This window comes from Phocoena phocoena, chromosome 17 (genome assembly GCF_963924675.1).
Source record: "Phocoena phocoena chromosome 17, mPhoPho1.1, whole genome shotgun sequence".
NCBI lineage: Eukaryota > Metazoa > Chordata > Mammalia > Artiodactyla > Phocoenidae > Phocoena > Phocoena phocoena.
The window spans coordinates 12,729,444-12,746,426 of record NC_089235.1 but is presented as its reverse complement, the minus strand read 5'-3'; the positions used below and the strand labels follow the sequence as shown (position 1 = coordinate 12,746,426).

Below are 16,983 nucleotides of genomic sequence, written 5' to 3'. Positions count from 1 at the left end.
CTTCCAGCCCACAGCAGTTATCACTCATCTGTCAGGGCACTCCTCAAACTGAGCCAAGAAGCAGCCTTGGACTCCTTCTTTGTATTCCAGTGAACTGCTGGAGCTGACACTTAAGATGAAGTCCACATTTGTCACTCCTCAAAATGTTTCCCCTCTGCTCAAGTAAATCTGGGACTATGGGAGAAACTGGATAAAGAAAATTTAATAGCCTTTCATATGCTAATTTCCATCAAGACTCCTCTGGAACAAGCTGACTAACAACTAGGGTTGGAGTTGTGACACTGAGCACCAAGAGAATAACAATTTGGCCTCCAAGGATGCTTTTGCCAGAGTACTTCCCAGGTACCTCCCAGGACTTATGGTCCCCATACACACACCAGGAAAGTAACAGTGGCAAAATAGCCGAACCCAATTCAACAATCTGTGGATTAAAAACTCCTCGGAGCTCTACTAAAACAAGGAGAAGCTAGAGCAGTAAATTAGGCAAGCGTACGACAGTATTATATTCACTGTAACTATAGTTCTATTTCACAGGCTTCCAGTTAAACTGGTATAATTTATGTACATCTGCACATTTGCAAAAAATCTTCCTCAAATCCAGTGAGATTGTTTGAAACAAATTAAACCTACTGAGGATTTCCAGATGGTCCCAGGTTAATGTTCTGTGAGGTAGAGTGTAGCTGTTGGGATGGAAAAAAAAAAAAAGAATTTAACATTCTTACTGGAGCGTCTTAAGTTATCGGTTAATGGATATTTTTAAAATAAAATACACATAACCATACCACAGATATTTGTCATATTAAAGAAACCTAAAGCCCTAATGCTTAATAAATGTACAGACTTTTGGAAAGATACACAATCAATATAAACATAATCATTTTAATGATAAATTTCAAGAGCAGTTGTAAGGAAAAAGGTAAGGCAGAAATCAAAGTCAAAGTTGGCAAATGAATGAAGTAAACTGGGGAAAGCTCTTTGGAAGAGCTGGGCATTGAAACCACAACTGAAGAGGAATCATTTTTTACATTAAAAAAACTGGTTAAAAATAGCTTTTGTTTTTAAATTTTCAAACATTTTTAATAAGCTATTATTAAAGATAGGAAATGATAGTATGATGATGATTAAGACTGCAAATGCTGGATTAAAGTTTTAATTTGAGAGGAAGTAAACTTATTTCTAAAGCAAATACATAAAAACAGGAGTGCTTTTCTTCCTAATTCCACCATTGTGATAGTATCAAATTTTTAGATAGGCTTTTCTCTTCACAACAGTTAACAAAGTAAATTTAATCCCTGTTATTAACATAGAAGCAAATCTTTACTCACCTAGTATACCATAAAGCAATTTAACTAATTAAAATTCTAGCTCACTAATAATCAACTAGAAATTTAACTCAAAATCCCAAAAGATTAACCTAGTGATCCTTCTACAGTGAGCACTTCTCACAAAAGCCAAGTGTAAGTGAATTCTTCTGCACATAAATTCACTATGAAATTCTTTATACATTCAGAGAATTAAATCAGAGATGTCTCAAATATGTACACTTTTACTAGAGCTCTATATAATTATACTTCATATAAGCTATAGATATGAAGTAAGCTTTTAAAAACATCTCTTTAAGTTCATCAGAATCAACAAATTTTACCTAAGCAATTTCTTATTAGAGACATATGTCATATATATTCCCACTTAAATTCATTTGTAACTTACAGACAATCTCCAGAATACAAGTTATTTTTTTTAATAAAGGGCAAAAGATCTAAAGATCATATGAAGTAACAACACTGGCACCAACTTTTTAGTGACAAATCAAATGTATTTCTTACTGACACCTTTACATGAAAAATCTTCATTTAATAAAATTTTAATCCACAGAAGACAGAAATAAAAGGAACCATAACAGTCTAGCTCAAGACAAAAAAAATATATGAACGCTCCAGTTCATTAGATGAGATTTGTCCTGTTGTAGCATAGTTTTAACATGAAGTAATCTCCCCCTGCTCCCCAGTTTTTCTGAGATATTATATAACTGACATACAGAACTGTATAAGTTTAAGATGTATAGCATAATGATTTGACTTATATATATCATGATTATGTTTAAATATTATAGTATTCTATACAATCTGATAATGTAATCAAACTAAGTTGTAATTTCAATACACTTATTCTTTTAATGAATGTGCAGAGAACTGTATCATTTTTCTATTCAATGAACTTTTCTATAAGATGAAGAAAGTGAAGTAAATAAGTGTGGATTAAACAATAACAAGGATAACCTGTCCCCTGAATTACATTAAAATGTAATAAGATTTTATTACTTGGCAAGTTTTTCTAATGGAGCACATTTCTGAAATAATAATGAAAATTTCTGAGGTATATAATTAGATAACTTTTTACTCTACCTATTATTATTATCTTTTTTTTTTTTTTTTTTGCGGTACGCGGGCCTCTCACTGTTGTGGCCTCTCCCGTTGCGGAGCACAGGCTCCGGACGCGCAGGCTCAGCAGCCATAGCTCACGGGCCCAGCCGCTCGGCGGCATGTGGGATCTTCCCGGACCGGGGCATGAACCCGTGTCCCCTGCATCGGCAGGCGGAGTCTCAACCCCTGCGCCACCAGGGAAGCCCCCTACCTATTATTTTTAAAGATTACATCTAATCACTAAACTGAAGTTGAGGTATATTTCTTAACAGAATGAACACTAATCAAGAGAATAAGTTTCTTGACTTCTCTTGGCCTCTGTTTTTTTCTCTAAGAAGGTCCAGATGCCTTCCAAGATATTTTCCAGCTATTAAATTCATTTGATTATCCACTCAGAAGTCCTTAATAAATAAGTTACAACTGGGGCTTCCCTGGTGGCGCAGTGGTTGAGAGTCCGCCTGCCGATGCAGGGGACACGGGTTCGTGCCCCAATCCGGGAAGATCCCACATGCCGCGGAGCGGCTGGGCCCGTGAGCCATGGCCGCTGAGCCTGCGCGTCCGGAGCCTGTGCTCCGCAACGGGAGAGGCCACAACAGTGAGAGGCCCACGTACAGCAAAAAAAAAAAAAAGTTACAACTGGGGTGTGGTGCGGGGAGTGAAGGAACTGGATGAAAGCAGTCAAATGGTACAAACTTCCAGTTATAAGAAAATAAGTACTAGGGATGTAATGTACTACATGATAGATATAATTACACTGTGTATGTTATATATGAAAGTTGTTAAGAGAATAAATTCTAAGAGTTCTCATCACAGGAAAAACATTTTTTTCTATTTTTAATTTTGTATCTATATGAGATGATATCAACAGATACTCACTAAACTTACTGTGGTGATTATTGCATGATGTATGTAAGTCAGATCATAAGGCTGTACACCCTAAACTTATACCAGTGATGTATGTCAATTATACCTCATTAAAACTGGAAGAAAAAATAAATAAAACTGATGCAGTTCCTAGAAATTTTAATTTAAAAAATAATAAAATAGTTATAACTATAAGATGAAATATGGCTCGCTCTTTTTTTTGAAAAGGTTTTTTTTAATCAGTATTTTAAAACAGGAAAAGATTCTAGTCTAAGTTCCAGATTTTATGGATGAAACGAGAAACAAAATTTAGATTGAAAGTCAACAGTGGGAGAAGAGGAGCCAGAACCCAGGAATTTCTCTTAGTCTGGTTCTTTCTTCAAAAACCATTCTCCTACAGCAAGGCAAGACATTCTTTACATGATCTAAACCTACGTACTCTCTACGTGATTAACAAACAAAACATGGAAAATCACGGTTACATAAATTTTACTCTTTAAAATATTTTTTCAATAGTATTAAGATGTTTTTAAAAATCCATAACCTTACCAACAGACGATTTACAAATATTTATAGTACTTTCATACAGTCTTTGCATAACTTCGAAAAACTGTGATCACACTGTGTAAGTTTGCACAAAAAGTTTTAAACCCTGATTTCATTTAATGGTATGTCAAAACTTTAAATATTATCATCTTTAGAAATATTTTTTAAATGTACAATATATAGGGACAACCACTATTTGACTGATGACTATTCAAACTGATTCTAACTTTTCATTATAAATCACACTAAAATGAACATCTTTTTCTTTTCTGTGAAGGGTTATTTCATTTGCATCAACTCCTAAGTGACATGAATTACTTTCATGCTTGATACATGTTGCCAAATTGCTTCCCAAAAGAGTTGCATAAATTTTAACACCAGTAATGCCCAAGGATGCCCATTTTACCTTACCCTTATTAGTCCTGGCGTATTTTATTTACTTTACATTTTGTTAATCTGGCAGATTAAAAAACCTCTCATTTAAAACTTTCATTTGCTACTGGCATCAAGGTTGAACATTTTCCCATATATCTGTTTACTAAGAGTATTTCTTCATGTCCCTTTTCCTTTTATCTACTAGGGTCCTAAATATCATTCTTTTCAAAAATCCATATGTATGAGCTTTTTTTACATAGACATTATTCCTTCTTATACTTTGTTACATGTTTTCCCAAGCTTGTGGTTTCTCTTTTGACCGACTGCACAGATATAAAATTAAAATATCCTTTTATTGTCCTAAGAGCAACCATGTCACAGACGTAAGAGTTAAATCTGTTCTCTTAACTGAGAATCCTCTTAGAGCATCAGAGAAGGAAAACTACTACTTTCCAGTAGTCACATCTATTTTTCAAATGAAGATTTTTAGCTGTGGGACAGTAATGTTTCAACTCATGACATTACCTTTTAAATCACAAACACAGAATCATGACAAAATTAAAAGACATTATAAAGACAAAAACGTACATCTCTGATTTTCATGTATATATTTAACAATAGTATTCGTCAATTTTAAATTATAAAGGTATTATCACATTTATATAATACTTATAATTATACTTTTAATTGCTACATAATAATCCTGAGTTAAGTTATTGTAATTTACCTTTCTAACATAACTTTCTAAAGTAAACGTTGAAAATATCTTCATAAGAAGGCACAAGCTTACGATATTTATCACAATTAATTAAAAAAACAAGAATATCCTATTCTTTATTCTTTTCGGAAAACGTATTGATTATGTACATATAACTACAGCAATAAAAATTAGTTGATACCAACCAGCCCATGTATACTGATTGCTCTACATCTCAAAACCTGACAATGCAGAGGAAGAGGTATGTAATATTCTGGTTGAAAAGGCCTTTCCTGCTGGCCAAAATTCAAAACAACAGTTGCAATGGTGATAATCATGATGAAGATATATGATGATCAAAAAGTAAGATGGAAAGCAAAGAAAGCAGAACACAAAACTTTATATATTGTATAATTAAAGTTAGGTAATTTAAAAAATTTCCACATATTAGAGAAGATAAGAAAGAAAATGACTAAAACGTTAAAAATTACTAGGTCTGGTTGCTGATAATATGGGTAATACTTCTAAATTATTTTCAAATTTTTCTTGAATTAACATGTATTACTTTTTATTATAAAAAGTACTCATTTTATCAATTTTATAAGAAATACTGATAAGTAAGAGGTATACACATTTGTTTTTATGTACTCTACAGAGTAGAAAATCTACAATGGATGAAATTACTTTGTTTTAAGTAAATGGGGTCCTAAAGTTGCCAATAATTTCATCTCTGGGGAATGGTATTTTTTTCTGTTAAAAAATACAATTCCTCTTACTACCTTCTGAGTACTTCTTTCATCCTCATCTTCAGATGGATCTGACTGATGTTTTGGACTGTCCATTTGAAGGAATGCTCTGACATCTGGACTAAAAACAAAAATTAACTTTATTATGACTTTGCATTTCTACAGCTTTTCTCCCTTTTAACATGAAAATAAAAGTAACTATAGCAGCATTTACAGTAAGAAAGTCAAACAAAATCCATTAATAATCATTATTATTAAAGGAATAAGCAAATTAAGTTTAAAAATAGGGAATCCAATAAACAAATGGGCAAAGGTATCAACAGTCGGTTCACAGAATAGAAAACCCAAATGGTAAGGAAATTTATGAAGATGCCTAACTTCACTAATAATCACAAAAAAACAAATTAAAACAACAATGAGAAATTACTTTATGTCCACTAGCCAGCAAAATTTAGAAAGACACATAATACCAGAAGTTGGTAGGGATACAGGGAAAGGAACACCCTCATGTATTGCTGGTGAGAATGTAAAATGAGGCAACTTTTCTGAAAAGCAATTTGGCAATATTTGGTTAAACTGAGTATGCATTTTCCCTGAGGCCAGAAATTTCAGTTCTAAGAATAAACCACACACACAAAAAAATTATGTACAGGTTCAGTGAAAGACATGTAACTAGGATACTCACTGCAATATTCTCTATAGCTCTGGATCAGAAGCAAAACAGCCATCTACCACTAGGGAAATGAGTAAGCAAGCTATGGTAACTGCCTGCAGAGAACAGCAGTCAGCGATCAGAAACAAGGAACCACAGCACAGCACCATTTACGTGTATATATTAAACACTCACAGACACAAAGCAACAGTCGATAAATAGATAACCAAAGACATATAACAAACATGTTGAAGTGGGCATCACCACTGGGGATGAAGAAATGGGTATGACGAGGGAAAAAATGGACTAAAATAAAAGAGGGGCCTTGCATGGACTAATGACAATCCTGAGGAATGATTAAATCTCTGTATCTGCGGTACCTCCTCCCAAATCGTTCTTTTTTTTTCTTTTTTACAAGTTGAGATGTGTTAATCCCAAAATCCTAATTTATCCTTCCCCTGCCCCCTGCCCTGCTGCTATACCCTTTGATAACCATAAGTTTGTTTTTTATGTCTGTGAGTCTATTTCTGTTTTCCAAATAATTTTATTTGTATCATTTTTTTTTAGATTCCACATATAAATTATATCATGATATTTGTCTTTCTCAGTCTGACTTACTTCACTTAATATGATAATGTCTAGGTCCATCCATGTTGCTGCAAGTGGCATTATTTCATCCTTTTTTATGGACAAATAATATTCTATTATATATACCTCACATCTTCTTTATCCATTCATCTGTCCATGGACATTTAGGTTGCTTCCATGTCTTGGTATTGTAAATAGTGCCGCTATGAACACTGAGGTGCATGTATCTTTTCGAATTAGAGTTTTCTCTAGATATATGCCCAGGATTGGGACTGCAAGATCATATGGTAGCTCTATTTTTAAGACACCTCCATACTGTTTGGGATTAACATATACACACCACTATATATAAAATAAACAACAAGGACCTACTGTATAGCACAAGGAACTATATAGTCAATATCCTGTAATAACCTATAATGGGAAAGAATCTGAAAAAGAATATATATATATGTGTAAGTGAACCACTTTGCTGTATACCTGAAACTAATACAACAGTGTAAATTAATTATACTTCAATTTTAAAAAATGGTTAAAAAAAACGAGATATAATTGACATATAACACTGTATCAGTTCCAGGTGTACGACATAATGCTTCTATACTTGTATACATTGCGAAACGATGACCATAGTAAGTCTAATTAACATCCATCACCACACAGTTACACACTTTGTGTGATGAGAACTTTTAATCTACTCTCTTAGCTACATTCAAATACGCTACCACAGTCCCCATGCTGCACATTACATCTGATGACTTATTTTATAACTGAAAGTTTATACCTTTTGACCACCTTCACCCATTTCGCCTACCCCCCAACCTCTGGCAACCACCAATCTGTTCTTTGTATCAATGATTATGAATCTGGGTTTAAGATTTCACATATAAGTGAGTTCATGCAGTACTTGTCTTCCTCTGACTTATTTCACTTAGCACAATGCCGTCAATGTCCATCCACGTTGTCACAAATGGCAAGATTTCCAAAATTGTTCTTAATAATTAAATACAAATAATATACATTCATTGTAAGAAATTCAGGAAGATGAAAAATAGTTTTTAAAAAGGGGAGGGGCTTGTGGGAATGTAAAATGGTACAGCCAGTGTAGAAAACAGGTGGTTCTTTGAAAAGCTATACACAGTTACTGTATGACCCAGCAATTCCACTCTTCAGTATATACCCAAAAGAAATAAAAACATATGGGCACACAAAAGCTCACACACACACACATTCATAGCAGCATTATTTATAATAGTCAAAAAGTGGATGAATGGACAAACAAAATGTGGCATATCCACATAATGGAATATTATTCAACTATGAAAGCAAATGAAGTACTGATACATGCTACAATATGAATGAACTTCAAAAACATTATGCTAAATGAACAAAGGAAGATTTAAAACTGTATGATTCCATTTGTATGAAATCCCCATAACAGGCAAATCCATAAAAATAGAAAGTAGATTAGTGGTTGCCAAGGGTTGGGGGAAAGGGGAAATTAGAAAATATAGTTTCTTTTTGGGTTGATGTTAATATTAGCTTAGACTTGGGTGATAGAATAAGATAGTGATGTGGTTGTACAGCATTGCAAGTATACTAAAAACCACTGAATTGTACACTTCAAAAATAGGTAAAATGGTGAATTTTATGTTATGTGCATTTTATTTCAAAAAAAAAATTTAAAGGTGGGAATCTTCATTCTTAACACCCCTACTATATTTGTTTTTTCTCTGCACAGTTAAGACCATGCTATATTTTAAATATTTTATTTTACTGTTTTTCACCTAAAAATACAATGTATTCAATACATCAAAAGGTCTTTGCCATGTGGTTAAAAATTCTTTGTTAGCAATCACTTTTGATAGATGTATGATGCTGTATTAGGACACACTAAAAGTTACTCAGTGGTTCTTTCACTTTAGGATATATATATGTATTTTTTACATATATATATAATATATATATATATATATGGCTTCCAACTTTTGACTGTACAGCTTTCACTACTATAAATAATGCTGCAAGTGACAATCACTGTGTACAACACTGGAACTGCATTTACGATTTTCACTACAGATTTTTAAAAAGAAAAGTATTTGCTCTGAACTATAAACCATTTTTAGGCTTTAAGTAGTTTGTTAAGCTAATTTCCAGAGAGGCTGTACCAATTTCTACTCTACTAGCAATACATGAACATCCTGAAGACTTTCTCCAGCCTTGATTAAATGTTAGTTTATATTAGCATCTCTCATAGTCTGGTAAGTGAAAAATAGTATTTTAAAGAGACAGAACTCAATTATATTAGTAATTAGTGAAATGCAAATTAAAGCAACAATAAGATACCACTACCCACTCACCAGAATGGCTAATGATACTAAGTGTTGGTGAGGTGACCCATGTGATCTCGTACACCGATGGTGGAAGTGGAAATTGGTACAATCACTTTGGGAAACTATTTAGCATTATCCACTAAGATTAAACATATACATATTCTACAACCAAAAATTCTACTCAGAGATACATCAGAAATGCTTGCACATGTGCAGCAAATGATATGTTAATGTCAACATTACTCATTAGAGCCAGAAAACAGAAATAACTCAAATGTTGATCAGCAGAATTGTGGTATATTCATGCAATGGGGTATTATACAGCAATGGAAATGAACAAACTACTGTATAGCTACATGCAGTAACACTGGTGACTCTCAATTGTTGAAAACAAGCCAGATATAGACCATGTAATATATGATTCTATTTATATAAAGTTCAGAAACAGGGCACATTAATCTATGCTGCTAAAAATCAGGAGAGTAATGACCTTTGGGAAGGAACAGACATTGAGGAGAGACATGTGAGGGGCTGCAGGGGTGCTGGCAATGTTCTATTCCTTGGCCTGGGGTGGAGAGGGGGGATAACTCAGATGTATTCATTTTCTCATAATTCATTAAGCTGTACAATCATGATTTGTGTTCTTTTCTATATGTGTTATAATGCAATGAAGCTAAAATAAGGTGTTTTGCTTCATCTGCATTTCTTAAATAGTAAAGAAATGTTCAGCTTCTCTGGTAATTAATCAGCCATTTGCATCTCCTCTTTTGCAAACTGTTAATGTGTTTTGTCTTTTTTTTGGTGCCTTAGGTATGTATTATCTGCATGAGCTCTTTTATTAAGTATATTTATCTACTGTTCTCTATCATGGGAAACTTTTTATATTTTTGGTTTTTAATTTCACTTGTAATTTTTGGAGGTCAAAAGATTTTATTAATCAAATTTGTCATTATTTTACTTTGTAATACATCATTCACTACCAATATCCTCAGAAAACCCTTTTCTATCCAAAGGTCAGAGAAATAATAATATTTTGTTTGAGTTTTTAAATTCAATTTTAATAAGTTATCTTAAAAATAACCTTCTCTCTATTGAAGTAAAGCTATTTTTGAAGCGCATATCCCACACATAATAAGAACAGACACATAGATGGTGTTCAAGATACACTTGCTGATTGGCTTCTCCTCTAACTCTCTTAAATCTGTACTATTTTATAAACAGTTTGATGTTCAAATGAAGAGTGTGAAAATTAACAAAGTTCCATTAACAGATGAGATCCAGAAAATGTGAAATGTCACTTTGTATTAAAAAGAAAATGTCAGTTAAACATTAAGTTGAAAAAAAAAACCTCTTGGTTATTTACCTTGGGGTGCTGAAAAATGTCCTCTACCTTAAACAGAATAGTGGTAGTTACAAGGTGCATACGTATGTAAAAATCTATTGGGTAGTATACTTAAAAATTGTGTATTTTATAGTATGATGTTATAATAATCAAATTGGTTTTAGTTGAATTTCAATACCAGATATAACATCTTTATAATACTACACTTCTAGATCCAAAATGAATACTTAGAATTTAACATATACTGTCAGAGGTTCTGAGTAACACTGTTCAAAATACCAGGAGAAATAATAAACACCACCGCCATTTATTCCACACTTATTCTATGGGAGGCTCTGTCAAAGAATGAGACATATTCAAGCTCTCAATGTACAAATTTCAAACAAGCCAGTAATATGCCAATTCGAAGTAATCTCAAGTGCACATCACAAGAGTTAAACATTAGAAGGGTAGATCTAAGCTGAAGATAACATAGAATTTGTCCTAGGGAAAAGACATAATGTTTAAAAAATAATTATACAAAGAGCCAAGTAATACCAGGTGCTCTGCTAAGGAACACACCAGACACAGGAACCCTGAGTTCAAGGATCCTGCTCAATTCTGTGCTCCTCCACCACCTGCTGGGGGCTCTGAGTGGAAAGTCGGCTGCTCTCCTTTGCGGGGGCTAATCCCAGAGCTACAGCAGGTGCTGGACCTCCCCGTGACCCTCGTCCTATCTGTGAGCAACAGGGAAAATGAAACCCAGAGCACTGGGCAGAAGACCTTGGTCACAGGAAGTCCAGCTCCAGTATTTTACTAATTTAGTAAATTAAATTAAGTTAAAAAAGGTCAGAGCACCTGCTCAGAAGATAGAAGCCCTCTATAAACTATAAAGAACTATAAAATGGTAATAATCGTTCTGAGGACAATTGCTAAAAATACAGTCCTTCAATGTTGTGATTCTGAAAAGACTGTTAAAAGGTGTCATGACTGCATCAATGTCCACAGGCAGCCTTTACATCTACCCAGACAGGTGAGCTGCAGAAACATTCCCCAGATATTCTCCTTGGTCCTCTTTATTCTCCTTAGAATGTTAATACTTTATACATACTAAACAATATAAGTAACATACATGCACATAACAAATCACAATAAACATAATGAACACCAATGAACCAATTACCAGACTCAAAATGAAAATACACCCCAAACCATGGATCTACCTATACCTTCCTAGGTATTTCTGATATGACCCACCCTTCTGCCTTCACAGGAGCTGCTGGCCTACCAGACACATATAGGGCTGGGAAAGCGCCCTCGTGTTAAGTGGCTGCCTGGAAGGTTGTGCTGAGAAGGCCTGAAGGCCTTGTCTGGGATGAGAGAACACTGACCCAGGTCGCACAAGAAGTGGTAGCAAGTGTGCCTGGCCCTCGCCAACTCCTTCAGCTTCATCTCCTTTCTGTAAACTTACTCTGTGTTCCAGTCATCGTGAAATGTTCATACATGAGCATCCTGAACAATTGCAGGCTCTTTGTAGACTCTGTTACAAGCACTGCTCCCTTGGCCTAGAATGCTCTCCCTAGCTTTTTTCTTGAAAGACTGCACATCCTTTAAGTTCCAGGAAGCCTTCCTTGACACCTACCCACCCCAAGAAGAGTTGGCCACGTTTTTCTCTGTTGTCTTCCAGACTTTTTTCATAAAACTTTCTTTGCTTTAATTGCTTGTTTCTACACCTGTTTCTCCCACGTACCTGGAAGCCTATGCCTCTGGAAGGTAAGGATAACACTCATTTCTCTTTTTATTCCCAATGCATACAGAAGTACATACGAAATGCTTTCTCAATGCACGAATAAATATAACATCAGATAATTAGCAAAATGTTTTAACTGTGCAAATTCCTTTCAAGTTTAATCTACAAAAGAAAATACAAGTACAATAGGAAGAAAGAAAATAACTAGGGCCTTGAGTTGATGGAGAAAAAAGAAGATTAAGAATACCAGAGGAAAAATTCTTGAAGAAGATTTCACAAAAATATACAGCACAATAAAATTCCACAGAATGTATAAAACCTGGATCAGTAGCTTATTCAATAGTCTTAGGTTGGGTTTCAGTGCCTCCTTAGAACACAATGAAAATTACTTACTGGTTGTAAAGTTCTGGATACCTAACTAAGTTCTGAATGAATTCATTCAGTCCCGCTCTTCTCTGTTTAATAAAATCTGTTAAGAGAGACAATACTATTATGATTATTTATATCAGACTGTAATTATCATCAATACAGTTATACAAGAATACACAAGCACAAGATAGTGAATTTTGATTAAGAAGTTATTTCTTAATTCATGTTTCTTGATATACAATAAGGAATACTTACAAATATATATTTCTTAAATCTGTAAATACAATGATTATAAAATTAAAATAAAGCAGGTAGGACTTCCCTGGTGGCACAGTGGTTAAGAATCCTCCTGCCAATGCAGGGGACATGGGTTCGAGCCCTGGTCCGGGAAGATCCCACATGCCACGAGGCAACTAAGCACGTGTGCCACAACTACTGAGCTTGCACTCTAGAGCCCGCGAGCCACAACTACTGAGCCCGTGTGCCACAGCTACTGAAGCCTGTGCACACAGAGCCCGTGCTCTGCAACAAGAGAAGCCACCGCAATGAGAAGCCCATGAACCGCAACAAAGATTAGCCCCGGCTCACCGCAACTACGCGCGCAGCAATGAAGACCCAACGTAGCCAAAAATAAATACATAAATTTATTAAAAATAAATAAATAAATTTATTAAAAATAAATAAATAAAGCAAAGCAGGTAACATATTCCCCAAAAGAAAATGCTCCAAAAAAATGCCTATTTTAGGTTCTAAACAGACTCACTACAAAACGTGGAGACACTTTGCTTTGTCCAACTCCTCGTGTACTACCAGGTAATGAATAAGAATTAACACTATGACACTGGTGGCTGAAAAATCATGCTAACTTAAAAACCAAAAACAAACGAAACCAAGAAATACTAAAATCCTTGCAACTGGAAATGGTGATTAACTGGTTGAGTATTACCAAAACTCTGCTGCTAAAAATAGGTTTTTATTTTGTATAAATCCATTTCTCTTCAAATAGCAGAAGTTAAAATTGAGAAATAAAAGTGATTTTCTATGTAAGTCATTGAAGGCTAGCATCATGCCTGTAAAATTTTTTTTCTAACTTTAGTCCTTAACACAGTGTCTTGGAATGTACTTAACTGATGTTTGTCAATGAATAAAAAAAATACCGAACAAAATGATTACACATTCTAGCATTCACAGTCTCCAAATTTCATATGCCCCATCTCTTATTTAACTCAATTGTTTTGTTACTTTGTAATTTTATTTTTCAGTAGTAAAGATAATCCTGTTTTGTTTTTAAAACTACCAAAAAAACGTAATTTATATATGGATTCCAAGATCCTATCAGCAAAAGGTTTGATATTAAACCATTTAGAATATAGAAGTATAGCTAATTCTGTGTATACTCTACAGAAAGATCCTTAAATTCAAAACGAAATTTTAACTTCGAAAAGTGTAGGCAGAAATAACCCTTAAAATCTGCCTCAAGTATGTAAAACTTATCTTACAGAGGTTGGTAACCACCAACATAAAGTGGAAAAAAAAAGAAAAGAAAATGACACGCATGAACTTAGAAGCTGCAGCATAAGAACTCAGAAAGATGTATGGAGGGCTTCCCTGGTGGCGCAGTGGTTGAGAGTCCGCCTGCCGATGCAGGGGACACGGGTTCGTGCCCCGGTGCGGGAAGATCCCACATGTCGCGGAGCGGCTGTGCCCGTGAGCCATGGCCGCTGAGCCTGCGCGTCCGGAGCCTGTGCTCCGCAACGGGAGAGGCCACAATAGTGAGAGGCCCGCGTACCACAAAAAAAAAAAAAAAAAAAAAAAAAAAAAGAAAGATGTATGGAAAAACTCTATATGGCAGCTGTCAAACACGAGGTTAAATTAAAAGGACAATTTCTTTCTTCACGCTCTAACTATCCCATCTTTGGCCAGTGAAAGCCCCATCAATTGGGCTCCTGTGTCCTTTTGATAAAGCCTCAGTATTCTTGTATAGCTTCTTTGCTTTCAGGCCAAGATATCCTAGGACCATCTTGTACATTTCTTGCCCAGCACCTGGAACTGCCATGGAACTGTGGTTCCTTTAAGGGGGAAATGGTATTTAGAGATTACAACCTGGATGCTAAGGGTGTTTGCTGCTACTTATTTGTTATTGTTTTCAGGCATTTCTAGTGGAGAGCAATGGGAAATATGTATTGTTTTAGAAAGAGAAAAATAAATCATGATTTCATACTGTATTCCCAAGTTTAAAATTACAGGAATTTTTACTTAAAATCTTTGATTTTATATTTGTCTCTTTCCTCTTCTGCTTAAAATTTTGGTTCTCATGACATTAACATAATTACAAAATAACTCTATATTATCAATGAGACTATTGAATGCAGGATAAAATTTCTTTGTACACTTTTTTTTTTGCCATGAGGAATATAAAGCTGAGTTTCCATGTTTTAAAGTCATTTAAAGTAATTATTCTCCATGTGTTTCACCACCAATCAGAATACAGTTATATTTTTTCCTTATTTATTTTCAGTTGTTAGAGACTTCAATATTGTTGCATTTGTTTTTGTTTTTAAATTGTTTAAAATATGCAAAGCTGTGCACAAGATTCATCCAGGGAGGTCTAACATCCACCTCTGTTGTCTCCAGTTGGCCTCTCCCTCCTTAAGGTCATCAGTTTTTAGTTTTTGGTTTATTCTTCCATTATTTCCTTTTGAATCTTCACATCCTTTCCTACACAAAATATATACACTGTCCACAACCACACCTTGTTTTTTCCACTTAACCAGGTATTTTTTTTTTTTTTTTTTTTTTTTTTTGCGTTATGCGGGTCTCTCACTGTTGTGGTCTCTCCCATTGCGGAGCACAGGCTCCAGACGCGCAGGCTCAGTGGCCATGGCTCACGGGCCCAGCCGCTCCGCGGCACGTGGGATCCTCCTGGACCAGGGCACGAACCCGTGTCCCCTGCATCGGCAGGCAGACTCTCAACCACTGCGCCACCAGGGAAGCCCTAACCAGGTATTCTGGAGATCACTCCACAGTAATGCACAATGAGCTTTTTCGTTCCTTTTTACAGCTGTATCATATTCCAATACTGGAAGGATGTTTCAGTTGTTTCCAGTTTTTGCTATGAAAAACAGCATCACGATGAACAGTCTTGTACATACATACATCATTTCTGATGCAGTTTATCTTTAGAATAGATTCCTAGAAATGTGATTTCTTGGTCAAAGGGAAATGCATATATAGTTTTGCTAAATATTACCAAACTTCATAAGGTCTGTACGACTTTGTATTCCCACCAGCAAAATATGAGAATGTCTGTTTAGCCAAAGCCTAATAAAATGAACATCCTACCAATCTTTGGTTTGTTGAGTATGACTTAGATCTGATCTCCCCAATGAAAGGCTTTCCAAAAATCTATAACATACAGTCTACTTCACTGTTGCCAAGTCATATACAACATGCTCAGGATTGATTTCAAAATGTTCTTCAATAAAAATCAATTTTTAGTATCAAATAATTAATCTACCAAACATAAATACCGCAGGGCACTGTCTGGTATTTTGCCTTGAACCATGAAGTAGCAATGCTGCAGGTCTTTATCTCTTTGCCTCCTTCCCTGGATAAAATGATTCTGACTTTAGGGTTTAACTAAGGGCTCCAGAGAACTCTAACCCAAGTTCAAGCCTCATGTTAATCACTAACATGTAGTTTGAATCCTCTTAAATGTCTTTCTGTCACTTCAAATTAATTAATTCTCTCATTCACCCAGACCTGACACTTCAGTTATCTCTGATTCTCTTCTCTATATGTCTCCTTTACCTAAGCAATCACCAAGATTTCTTACAGATTTTTCATTAAAAGATTTCCTACACGTGGCTCAATTTTTAGCCCCATTTCCACCTGAGTTGCAGCTCTCATCACCTAACTTGAGGACTACTGGAATATTCCCTTAACCAGACTCCCAGTCTCTATCTCGTCTTCCCTCTGCTGTGCCTACTATACATTATACACTGCTGGTTTCATATCATGTCGCCACTTCGCTCAAATATCTCTAATAGGGCCCCCATGTTGCCTTCACGATGTTTTTCAACCTACGCTCCACAGACATACTTCACTGCTACACCAACAAAGCAGCTCCATTTTTATTTGTTCTACACATTACATTTTTCTGCATCAGATTTCACTAGGAAAAAAGTGTTCTACAGCTAAAAACAAAACAAGAGAACAAGAATACAAAAGCCACTGGCCGATAAAATCAATTCACGGAATGTATAACTGGCTTTGCTGTGCCAACTCAATCGTCTCTTTATTAATGGATTCATGTATTC

General features: G+C 35.1%; 1 protein-coding gene across 1 annotated transcript in view; it reads right to left on the bottom strand.

Moving 5' to 3' along the window:
- SGK3 (serum/glucocorticoid regulated kinase family member 3) overlaps nt 1-16,983 on the bottom strand; it is a 73,299-nt gene that overhangs the window by 31,833 nt on the left and 24,483 nt on the right. The window contains exons 5-7 of the mRNA XM_065895687.1: nt 12,689-12,764; nt 5,685-5,772; nt 631-680 (exon numbers count right to left, since the gene is read on the bottom strand). Coding sequence (XP_065751759.1) covers nt 631-680; nt 5,685-5,772; nt 12,689-12,764 — 214 coding nt within the window. The remainder of the gene's footprint in view (nt 1-630; nt 681-5,684; nt 5,773-12,688; nt 12,765-16,983) is intronic.